Source organism: Hyperoodon ampullatus (genome assembly GCF_949752795.1).
Source record: "Hyperoodon ampullatus genome assembly, chromosome: 3".
NCBI lineage: Eukaryota > Metazoa > Chordata > Mammalia > Artiodactyla > Ziphiidae > Hyperoodon > Hyperoodon ampullatus.
Window position 1 is genome coordinate 74634771 of NC_136916.1, and position 12842 is coordinate 74647612.

A 12842-nucleotide genomic window follows, 5' to 3' on the forward strand; every position below is an offset into this window, starting at 1 on the left:
GGAATTTAATTCATTTGGGATTTTATTTTTATTGATATAAGTGTTTTAGGCTATGAATTGTCCTCTTATTATTGCTTTAAATGCATCTTATAAGTTCTGTCATGTTGTGTTTTCATTACATTAATTAGTTTTAAAATGGTGAAAACCTGGGAACCTTTAAGTAATATAACTGCCCAAACCAAAAGAATTAACTTCAGTTCTGAGTGGGCTGTCCTATAGGTCAAGCCTTTTTTTCTCTTTTTATGACTTCTGATTCTGCTTCAAAAAGCACCAGATTTGGTAACATGTGTGATGCCTATTTTTTAATGAGATAACATATATTTATTATCAATTAGTCAACAGTAGTTATTGGATATCTTCTATGGGCCAATTACTGTGCTAGGCAGAACTGGGGAAAGACAATGAATAACCAAGATAAATATGCTTCTTGTCTTTGTGTGACTTTCTAGTCTAGGCAGGAAGATATATTAAACCAATCATTTCAGATAATTTTAAACATTACACATGTGCCAAAGACATTACGGTGAGGGAAGAGGTGAGAAATGTAGCTGAGGGTGGCAGTTGCTCTGGGTTTCTCTATCCCCCACTTTTAAGCTAATGCTTATCGAGTGATTGTTATATCTCTGGCAGTGAGTTAAATGATTTTTATCTATTAACTTATTTAAGCCCTATAGTAACCCTAAGGGTTGGATACCTCTACTCTCTGTTTTTGCAAAGAGGGAAACTGAGGCTGAGAGGATAAGTGTCTCAGCCTTGATTGCAAAGCTAGGAGTCATCAGAGCGGGGATTTAGCACCAGGCAGTCCATATTGTGCAGTCTACTCTATACTATCATCTATTTTATAGCTTGGGCTTCCAAGTAAGATTTTGTTTGAACAGGGGCTTCTTGTGCTTTAAAAAGGTTTGAAAACCAGTGGCACAGTGGAGAGAATGCCAAGATAAGGATATGTAGGAGTCTTTGGGTTGCCACTGACAATACAACTCAAATTAGCTCAGGTATAAAGGACTGTCTATTGTCTTATGGTTTCCAAGGAAGCAATGACAGGCACGTGATTAGCAGGACAGGAACACAGTGGAGACTTGGGAGAAAGTGCCAAAGCCAGACTCGAATGCCACCAGGGCTCTCTCTGCCCAGGAGTCCTGCCTGCTTCTCTCTGCACCTCCCCCTACTCCTCTCTCATGGCAGCATCTCCCCTCAAGATGGAAATCATGGTGGCCAGGCCCCCAGAATTTTACTTCCTACCCCTGCTGCCATTTCTCAGTCACAGCTTGGAAGTTCTCAGGGAAAAATTGAGAGACCTGGCTTGGATCCAGTGCCCACCCCAGATCAATCAGCTGAGGCCAAGGGTGTGGTGGGGAGTAAGAACATGGTGCCTTCAAGGCTGATGGGTGGCCCACAGTGGAGGTGGTGCAAGAAACACGGTCCCATAGTTAGAAGACCTGGGACAGGGTCACTAGAGCCCCTCCCTATTTGGGGGCATGTGCATTGAGTATAATAGGCATGCCATAGCCCCTTCCCTTAAGAGAGTCCCAGTCCCAGTTAGGGGAATTACAGACTGTAAACCCCTAACTCTTATATTATGTGCTCAGTATTGTGCTACAGGTCCACACTGTGATCAGTGGGAGAAAGGGGATTAGGGAATGTGTCCAGATAAGTATTCCTGAAAAAGAGCATAGCCTAGCAGAGACAAGAATTCCCATGTTGGAAACGAGGTGGAAGAGGAGACTCAGGGGCAAGAGAGTGAAGCCTATTTAAGAAGCAAAAAGTAGTTGGGGTACCTGTCTGCAGAGGAGTGGCTGGGAATGACCTCGCTGCCATGTTTGCAAGTTAAGGGGCTGAGACTTGATCCTTTATGCTAGGGTACCAAATGTTGGCCTGCAAGCTGAATCCAGCCCACTACCTGTTTTTGTGTGGCCCCTTAGTTAAAAATGGTTTTCTACAGATGATTATACAATCTGTAATCATTTTACAGGTGATCGTAAATTGATTTGATAGAGAACACTGACTTTGAACCGCAGCTAAGTGAAATTTTATCCTCCCCCCAAAAAAAGAAATCCATTATTTTCATTAGTAGAACTAGATTACCCAAAAAATGTACTTATTATTATTATACTTTAAATTTCATCGACAAAAGTTTGTGGACATTTGTTTCCTCTCTTGCTAGGTTAAGTACCTACATAGTAGCTCGATTTTTATCTCTTGGCCCACAAAGCCTACAATATTTATCACCTGCCCTTTGCAGAAAAAGTTTTCTGAACCTGGCTCTAAGCATCTGGGAGCCACTGAGGGAATTTTAAGTAGGTCACAATAGGTCTATATTTGTTCTTTGGATTTTTTTTTTTTTTTAATCACTGTGAGGACAGTGTTGAGAATGGAATGGAGTTGCCCAAGAATCGAGGCAAGAGGCCTCAGTTTTCTCATCTGTAAAACAGAGAAAAGAGCAACCCCAAGCCCTCCTTCACTCCCACAGTTGTTCTGAGGCCAGTATGAGGCAAGGTGAGTGGGGCTGCTTTGGTAAGTGCCGGGCCCTTCCCGGGTGCAGAGTGCAGGCCGCTGAAGGGCCCAGATGGAGGAAAAGGCGGAGCTGTCCTGGCCAAGGCACACCACCTGCCCTTGGGAGTCTCCACTTTGCTCCCCCTTCCTCATTTCTCCCCTGAGGAGGGTAGATGGAATACGGAAAAACTCTTCTGAGAGTTCAGCCTAGACACTCAACTCCAGGCAGGGGAGGGACCCAGGAATAGGGGAGGGGGGCAAATGTTAGCAGACATACAAGAATTTGAGTTGGAGCCACACAAACCTTCATGTGGCCCTGCTGACTCCAGTGAGACCAGGCTGGTTCCACTACTGACCACACACTGGGGGCCAGGCTTACTGCTGCTATGGCAGCTCATACATCATTCCCAACCTTCACAGCAGCCCTCCAGGTCAGACCTTAGTAGCTCTGATTTACAGACAAGGGGCCTGAGTCTCCTAGAAGTGAATTGTCTATGGGTAAGTTACTGTTAAATAAAGCCCACATTTTCCTTAATGCCAGTGGTTTGCCAAGCGTGGGTCTTAAACGCCCTGCATTAGGTTCACCTTCTGAACCAGAGTCTGGGGCAAAGGGCCAGGGGCCCAGGGACCCAGGGACCTGCATTTTAGCTTCCAGGGGGAAGTTGAGAATCACTGCTCTGGGCCCCAGACCCACCCACGGGGCTGAATATCAGCTCAGCTTCAAGAAACTCCAGGTTTCATCACTCTCAGAGCCTGCAGTGGAAGTTGGTGATGTTTTTACCTTTCATTTGGCCTCATTAACCAATCAATCCTAAAAACAATGATTTTGACATTTTAAAGCTATCTGGCCACTTGCCAGAGTCAGAGAGAAAAGGGTAGAAACATGTATGTCTGCAGGTCATGGCCGCTGTGGTACACACAATCCTCATTTCCACTGGTCCCCGCGTACCCACCTGAGGACAGTGCTGGCTGCTTCATGAACACCAGGGCACACACAGGGCTTTAAATGTGCCTCTCACATCTGCTCCTGAGCTGGAGTTTCTCAGATGCCATATTTAGTGCTGGGCTCTGCATAGCCAGCAGCAGCAGCAGCTCTCAAAAGCCACTGGCCCAGCGTTTCTCTTGTTTTTATCACAACAACAGCTTCATCCCCCAAGTTTTCAACTCTGGAGCAGGAATCCATTGAATACTGGACTTTCCAGATGTGCTCTCCTGTGCTGAATGGCCCAGGCATGGTTCTGTGGGCATGAAAAACAGGAAGGCACGAGAAACAAAGCCAACAGTGGGATTAAGTTACTGAAAAGAAAAACAGTATCGATCTTTCTTTCAAAGGCATCTGCAGGGGAACGTTGGAGAACTCTGTTGGCTCCAGATGGAAATTTCCACTGCAAAAGTTCCCATTTTTGCAACATGGAGAACTAGATTTTCATCCACGTAAAAGGCTGCAAACGAGAATTCACAAAGACCGTTTCCTAGGTCAGAAGCATCTCAGGACTAATCCCAGGCCCAGTTACCAGGGTTGGGTCCTGTCTTAATCTGGCCTCCCTGTTAGGTACTGTCATCATCAGGGTTCCATCCACCACCTGATTACTTTATAGCTGTGAACATAAACATTTTCCATAAAAGAATAACAATTTTATGTGACCTCTCTCTCCAAGAAATTCAAAGCCCACTACGATGAATCATTTGAAGAAAGGCAAAAGAAAATGGTTTTTATTCATAGGTTGACTGTGAGAAAGCCAACCCTGGACAGGTCTTACGTGGCCACAGGTCAAGTCTCTAGAACAGACTGTCAGGTCCTTGCTGTTCCTCCAACCAGCCAAATACACAGAGCATTCTGCAGACGGCTGTATTTTATACATGATTCGTGTCCTGTCATTCCATCAGCGGCCCGCCTAGTTTCATTTTCCCTTTAGCCTTTGTGGTGTTTTCCTTGTTGCCCTGGATACCAGGCAATCCAGAGCCAAGTTTGGAGTCCCCGCAGAGCCCTGTGTTAGCCCATACTGATTTCAAGGGTAGAGTCTCATTCGTCCTTGATCCCTTGATCTTGATTTTTCTAATCATCTTTGATTAACCCACTGCTGGGCTGCAGCAATCCACCTCAGATCCTTTTTGAAAGAAAGGAAGGTCATAATGACACTGATTTCGTATACAGAATCCTGTTCTTGGTTTGAGAAGTGTGCTTGAAGACACTTCAAGCACTCATTAGTTACTTGGAGATGTTTGTAAATTGGTTGATATAGTATAAGAATGGAAGCTGATGGTTAAAGGGGTCAAGGGCTTAACCTTCTGTGGGGAAAACATGGAGCCTCCCTTGCGGTTACAGGCTGTGTGGAAATCAGAATTCCAGTTCTCCTGGCAATAGGATGCCCTGTGTCGTCAGCTGCCAGGAAGAGTTGCTCTCCTTAGGGTCGGGCCCCCTAACTATGGCAGCTCAGGCACAGCGCCTCCCACCTTCCCTGTCCCTTAGAAAACATATATAGGCGCTGAACACAGACTGCCCAGGACAAGGCTACATTTGCTATGGAAAGCTCCTCCAATATGGGAATGCTTACCGTGGCTTCGTGGGTGCACAATGCCTCAGGAGTTCCTAAATTGGCATCAAGGTCTGGAGGGTGCAGAACTGTGGGTGTGGACAGACCATCCTGGCCTGAGACCTTCTGGTGTTTGTCAAAACCTCACTGGATGCAGGAGAACTGTGAGTTTATGGGTAGATTGCCAGGGATGGAGAGAAAGGCAAAATCTCCTACCACATAAATTCAGTGTGACCTTTAGCAAGTGGAAAGAGTGATGCTGGGAATGGCTGGTGCTACTGCACCAACTCAGGAGGGACTGGGCGGGATGGCCGAGCTCCACATGAGGAGGGAGCTGAAAAGCTTAATTTTAAAGGGGGCTCGATTTCTTGCTCTATCTGGCCCAGAAATAGGCAAGCCCAGCTTTTCTACAAACAGCTGGCTGTCCACTCTAAAAACAAAGCCTGAATTTATATGTGGGTTCGCAGCAGGAGGCCCCTCCACAGGAAGTCCTGCTGATGCACTTGTTCTCCAAATATTTGTGTTGCAGTTATCCTGGAGAAGGATGATGGTAGCTTGCTCCAAGACAGTGGCCAGGGGCTGGAGCAAAGTGGTGGGGGAGTCAAGGGACGTCAGTAAGGATATAGAACCCATGGCACTTGGCAACTCAGAGGTGACGAGTGAGGGAGACAGCAAGGATGACACCTCGACTCCAAGACAGGCATCGTAGATACTCAGGGAGAGCTTTTCAGACGGGCCGCTCTGAGCAGCTCTGTGAGTGGCAGCGCCTGGGCCTCCCTCCCTTTCTCCCTCCTCTCCCATTTCCCTTGTCCCAGGGCCCCTGGTCCTACTCTATCTGTATTTCTTTCATGGGAGGCTTCCTACCCACCTGTGCGGCAATCCTTGGGTCTCAGAATTAGTGGGCTTCCAGGTAAGGGAGCTACAGGTGCGTGTTTGAGGGCGTGAGAGAGAGAGAGAGCGGAGCAGGGTATGCTGCCTCAGACACTTGCCACTCCTCCTGCCTGGAACCCCCACCACCTCCCCCTGACCTGGTGCTCTTCACATGGCTGACTCCCCGTCCTGCAGGTTTCAACTCGAATGTCACCTCAGAAAGGCCTTCACTGACCCAAGTACCCTCTACCACTACTGACACCACCCCCCCTTTATTCTTTCATAGCCCATGTTCTTTTTTCTTTTCCACGGCTCTTATCATGAGTTGTTATGCTATGTTTGTTTACACATTTTTAAATGCCTGGCTCCCGCACTACACTGGAAACCCCCATCGTCTGCTCCATCACTGAGGTGGACTCAGGGTTGGTGTCTGGCAGGGGCTCAGCAAACATCTGCGGGAAAGTGTGCCTGCAGCAGAAGACGCAGGTCCAGAGGACAAGGCTGGTTTCTGAGGGGCTTGGGAAAACCAAGTCCCACCCCCGTGTGACCCTGTTTCTATAGGACAGTGCTGTCTGATGAATGGTATCTTGGTTTGTCCTTTCATTTCCCCAAGTAAGTGATCATTTCTGCTTGCCTTGTAAAGATTAGTAAATGAAAAGCATATTTGTGTTTTTCTAAACATTTGAGACATTTCATACTTCCACGTATTTTGGCTTCTGACGTCTTCTTTTCTTCTTAACACTAACCTTGAGAATTGACATGAAAATAGCAGCACAGTTCTTGTGTTCCTGTGTAACTTCTCCTCCACGGACATACTCTAGCATCAGATAATATGTGTAAAGAAGAGTAGTGATTTCAGATTCTGAGCATTAGAATCATTTGAAATTTTTTACCTTTCTCTGGCTTTTTCATTTCATGTAAAGACAAAATACACAGGCTTGCCACAGACCCTTCCCAGGCAAGAAAAAGTATGTCTTTCTCCATTTTCCATTATTGAGTTGCATAGCCTTGCAACTGAGATGGCTCTTTAGCTGCAGCCTGGCTGCAATGCCTCTGTTAATAAATAGAATGTGTCCCAGCAGCACTTTCATTGTTGGAAATTTCCCAATAGAGATGATGATGTGATTTCAGGACTTAAGACCGAAGGTTGAGGGAGAAAAGGAGGGCTCAGGCACCCCAACCCACTTCTGCAGGGGCGTTGCCATGACAAGAAATAGCTCTGAGTACCAACTGTAGATTTTCAGAGATCCCCCCAAAATCAGAAAATATGCTTCCTTGTGAGTTCAGGTTTTCTAAAACTGTTGTGGTTTTCTAAAGCCAGAGTAGACTGAGTCAGCTAACCTCCAAGCCGCAGCTGCCACTGAGCCCACACAGGGCTCAGTCCACACAGGGAAGGGTGCGAGCTCTGGGGCACAGAGGTGGGCTGCAGCCAGGAGGACAGCAAGCCGGTGCCTCTTATCCCAGATTCCTTGGCTCCTGGGCTCCTTAGAAACCTAACTTTCAAAACTCAAAGTCGTGTCAAATATAATTTTTAAGGTTCTCATCAAATGCTTAAAACTGTGTCTTAACTCCCCTGGCTTTATGAATGACACCTAAGAGAAAGTAGCACCTGGGGGACAGCACTCTTTCTTTCTGCTATTGAACGTGCCCAGATTATGACGGTGGAGGTCTGTAACACTGCACCCACAATGGAGCTTCCCTACCAGAGGTTTCAGTAGCCCTGTGGTCCAGCCCTGTCCTAAGGTTGTCATATAAGAATTTCGTCAGTTGACCTTTTGCTTTACTTACCTATTCATTCATTTAGCAAATATTGCATCTTAGGTGCTAGGGACTGTGCAAGGCCCTGGGACACAAAGGTGAGCAAGACAAACATGACCCCTTTGGGGACAGCTTGCAGGCTGCTGTGAAAGCTCGAGTTCCCTTTTGTCTTCCTGCAGGGAGAGAGAGGAAAGCTCCTTGTTTGGTATCTAAGGTATAATAAAAACACAAGTGACTTCTCCCAACCCCTGCAGGTAAAATCAAAGAGAACACAAGCAATATAATGGCTTCCTAAACTTCATCTGGATCCTCGAAATTTGCTTTTTGTCCACTCAAAAGGAAAACCAGAAACACCCTTTGGAGGCTCATTTCAGACCAGAGTGCACTGGCCTCCTGGGAAGAATCTGGAGAGTACAGAATACCTTTATTTATGATGGAGAATGTTCTCCTATCGAGGTTTGAGGAGTTCTTTACTTAGTTCAGCGAGATGTTTACAATGCCTGGCTGCCAGTAGGTTCAATTAACATTTATTGACTTTGTCTCTAATACCTGTTTTTAACAAAACCTACCTCACGCAAAAATGCTTAAACAAATTTAGCTAAGAGCCACAGAACACTGAAAACTTCAATTTATGTTTCTTAGGTAAATATATAGCTATGTAAGACGTTTCCTAGTAAAAGTCAGTAATGGATTATTTCCCCTTTTAAAAAACGTAGCATTGGGGGCTTCCCTGGTGGCACAGTGGTTGACAGTCTGCCTGCCGATGCAGGGGACACGGGTTCGTGCCCCGGTCCAGGAAGATGCCACATGCCACGGAGCGGCTGGGCCCGTGAGCCATGGCCGCTGAGCCTGCGCGTCCAGAGCCTGTGCTCCGCAACGGGAGAGGACGCAGCAGTGAGAGGCCCACGTACTGCAAAAAAAAAAACCAAAAAAACAAAAAACGTAGCATTTGAAGACCAGTCCAATTACTGGATGAACCACTTTTTCCTGTCTCGGTGCCTGGTATGGCCTCCCTACCATCCTGGTATGGTAGGATGGGGATGGGCTCACCTCTCTCTGGGCTTGATTATTGAAAAGGGCTGCTTTACCCAACCACGACCCTCTCTCCTAACTCCACTCTCTCTACTATCGTAATACCCCCAGTGAAAATGAGCAACAAGGTCTGGCATAGATGTGGTTAGCAGAACCGGTGAGAATCTGTGTAAGTCCTGTCAGTTGCCATGTCCTTTTTCCCAGGAATTGTGAATATTCAGCTAATAGTATAATATCTCCTTCCCTAGAGGATGAGGGACCAGGGAGAAGAAACTTCAATAACCAAAGGAGCATGATGGAAATTCCTCCTGAGTTTCATATTTTGGAGGCCACCTCTTAAGGCAGAGTGTCCTGAGACCTCAGATTTTCTCAAATAATCGTTATAATGTCAGTAAAATTCTAATGCTTCAGTGAATGAATTAACACCATTGCATGTCAACATCAGCTCGTCTCAAAATGAGCTGCATCTGAGGCACTCGTAAATATGTAAACAGGGAAGTTTGGGTGGGTTTAAAATTAGACCTGATCTTTTACACCGAGTGAAGGTATTACTGGCCAGGTAGGAGAAAATGAAGTCTGTCTGGCAAGATGTATTAGCCCTGGAGAGAGGCCTCTCCCCGACTAACGTGGATGAGGGAGAGCATGCTTGCTTCTCGCACGCTGTCCCCATCTGAGCCTCCTCTGCCGGGCTTTGGGTGGTGAGTACCCAGGCTCCCAGCAGCTGTGAGCCAAATGGGGAAGAGTGCTAGAAGAGGTTACATCAAGTGTCATGAGTGTCCCTCTCCATCTTCTTCCGCTCAAAGCAACACAGAACTTTCTCAAGGTTCCTAAATTTCCAAGGTCACAACGAACTCTCTGTGGATTAAAGCAACGCTAGTTCAAACCCAGGGAATGAGCAGCGCATTGCCTAGGCCAAGCCGGGGCCCCAGTGCAGATTCAGAAAGTCCGGGAATTGCTGGGTGGAAGGGCTAGGATCCTTGCCTTTACAGAATTTTGATTATATACTAAATAGAATAACAGGAAAATGTTTACTCCTTTTTGGTGTTATATAATTCAGCTAAGAAATAATGAATATTTTCTGTTATATAAAAAATCCTGCCATATTTTCATCTAATAATATTTCCTTCCTCCAAAAGACAACCACATTCTCAGATTCCAGAATCACATTCTCAATTCCTCAGCTTGAACCAAACATTCAGATGGTCTTGATGTTTTCCACAGCTCATAAAGACAAAGGATTTTGGCTGCCTGCATGTTAATTTTCCCAAAGACCTAAAAACAGTTGGCCAATCAGAATGAATACAGTCTTCAGTATGATGTCCCCAAACCCCAAAACTTTTGTGACTCAAGCTGTTACCATGTAGAAAAACAAATTCAATCTTTTAAAAATATGAAATATTTCAGATATAAGGAAAAGTACAAATAATATAACAAACACCTCTGAGTTTACTATTCAGTATAAGAAATAAAATGTGACCCATCCAGTTGAAGCCCCCTCCCCACCCCATCTCCAGATAGCTACTATCCTGAATTAGATATCATTCTCATCTTTATTATTTTACTATGGTTTTATTTTACATACAAATATGTGCACACATATTACATGCATTCATCTGCTATTTTCTTTTTCCTCTCTACTTTATAATCATGAGATTCATCCATGTGGCGACATAAACACATCAAAAATTTGTGTGGTATCATGCATAAACAATACACATATATCACAGTTTACTTATCCATTACTAAATATTCCCAAATTGTTCTACAAAATATTCCCAAATTGGTTGTACCAACTTTAACACCCACTATCAGTATATAAAAGAGTTCTTGTTGCTTCGTATCTTTGACAAAGCTTGGTGTTATCATTATCAGACTATAATTTTTGCAGTTTGGTAGGTGAAGGGGCAATCTCATTGAAGTTTTAGTTTGCATTAATGGTTACTAGTGAGTTTAGGCATGGTTATTAGCCATTCTGTTTTCAACTTCTTTGAATATCTGTTTATATCTTTTGATCATTTTTCTGTTGGTAGGCTTTTTTTCTCATTACTTTATATGAGTGCTTTATGCTAATCCTTTTCCAGTTTTGTGCAAATATTTTCCCTCAGTCTGGTTTGTCTGTAACCTTGCCTAGGGTGCATTTTGGTGCACAGATGTTTTGAATTTTAATATAGTTAAATTTCATCAGTCTTTTACTCATGGTTTGTCTGGATCTTGTCTAAGAAATACTTCCCTACCTCAAGATCATAAACGTATCCTTCAATATTTTCATCTATAAGTTCCAAGTTTTAATTTCACACTTAGTTCCCCAATCTATCTGGGATTAATTTTTGTGTTTGATATGGTGTAGGGATCCATTTCCTTCCATTTGGAAAACCAGTTCCATTTACTGACTAGTTCAGCTCTTCCTCACGGACCCTTCAGGGCCACTTCTGTCAATCTATCAAGTATTAGACTCTCTGCCATGTTTTGTTGATATATTTGTCTGTCTCTGGATGAAAACCACACTGTCTTAATTACTCTAGTTTTATAAAAGGTCTTGACATTCAGCAAAGCAAGTTCCTCCATCTCATTCTTCTTCAAAATTATTTTGACCATTTTGGGCACAACTCTCATCTCTATCCCTGGCCCAGTATAAGCAACCAAATGGCAGAACAATAAGCAGAAGGGAGAAATCAAGCCAAAGCCAGTCCTGGATAATATACAGCTGAATATTCAACTCCTAAATAAATCAACTCCTAAGAAACTGCTGCATAGTAATGAATATAGAAAGCCCACATAAGATAAAGCACTTCTTTACAAAAAAGCAAAAACATTTAAAAAAGAAGAAAAGTTTTTTGGGCTGTAGCAAGGGTCACTTAAAATTAGAAACTAGAGACCCCTCCTCTGGTCAATAGCAACGTTCTTGCCTTTATTTTCTAGAAACATAACTTTTAAACATAGTTTTGCATACGGATAGTCACAGAGAGTTCTATAAAATAGTGCTAAAACTGTACATTTGTTTCCTGCATCCCTCAGGGCATCCAAATTGAAGGTCAGACTGTTCCTGGAAGAAACTCAGAATACACTAATTCTGTCATAGCATGGGTCTATGAATGAAGTATTCTCTCTCTCATTTAAGGGAGACTTGATTTTCCTGCAAAATGCTCTCAGTGACATTTCCATAACCTCACAATTACTACTTGGTGTTCTGCAGTGTCTTCAGATCCAGACCCTGTTATATGGACCACAGGACAAGAGGACTCTGGCCACCCAGCAGACCATGGATGGCCTGTCCAAGTGAGTTGGCCTCCCCTCACACTATTTCCCCTGCAATCAGAATCTCAGATGAAGCTGGTTCTGTAAGGTTCTGTGGAACTTTCCGTGGAAAGTTTTACTAACTGACTTTCCCATAACTCATAAACTATGCAAGCCCAGTTCCTTTGAATACCCAGTTGTGAAATATCTTCTTGACAGATATTAGGAAGAAATTAACTCTTGAAAAATGTCAGAAACACAGGCTGGGATTCGTCCTCCTGCAGACTGGCTGCCTGCAGGTCATCTCACCTGCTGGAGGGCAAGGGCACAGAGCCCTGCTTGGCCTGCGGGAGCCCTGCCTCAGGCTGCCCCTGAGAGCCCTCTGACTTCACCTTGACGGCCGGCTTTCTAGTTGTCACTACGGCACAGCCTGCGTACACCCAGAGCCCGCGGACTGACGGCCAAGGCCCTGCTCAGGGAAGTGCCTCAGGCGGGACACAGCTAGCGGGGTGTGGCGAGGGGCTGTCTCGGAGCCCACCCGCTGGGCCCAGGCCCCTTTAGCAGCTGAGGGTTGACTGTGTCAGCTCAGCAAGAATGGTCACAAGGAATCAGAAAACGGGAGAAGAAACCTTGCGTTTTCTGTTCCCGTGCCACGAGTCTCCTCTCATTTACAGTCCCTCCTGAAGCTCCTTCACGAAACGTAGCTCAGCAACGGCCAGGCTTGTCTTCACAGCCGTGAAGACTGGGCGCAAAACGCGGGGAGGTCGAGGGGCGCCCCACTCACCCCACCCTCTGCTTGTTCGCAGGGCCCCCGAGAAGACCGTGAAGCCTCGGCAGCACCCAAGAGCCAAGGCGGCCTTCTGCACCGACAGGCCGCAGCACACCGCGCTGGGGAAGGCCAGGCCCAACGCAGCCGACTGA

At 45.3% G+C, this 12842-nt stretch overlaps 1 protein-coding gene across 1 annotated transcript in view; it reads left to right on the forward strand.

Annotated features, from left to right (window-relative positions):
- The window catches only part of TTC23 (tetratricopeptide repeat domain 23), a gene marked incomplete at both ends in the record, with an annotated part of 113468 nt that extends 100626 nt beyond the window's left edge, over window positions 1-12842 (forward strand). The window contains 3 exons of the mRNA XM_079699096.1: window positions 5557-5679; window positions 11881-11963; window positions 12728-12842. Of these exons, the coding sequence (XP_079555222.1) occupies window positions 5557-5679; window positions 11881-11963; window positions 12728-12842 (321 nt within the window). The remainder of the gene's footprint in view (window positions 1-5556; window positions 5680-11880; window positions 11964-12727) is intronic.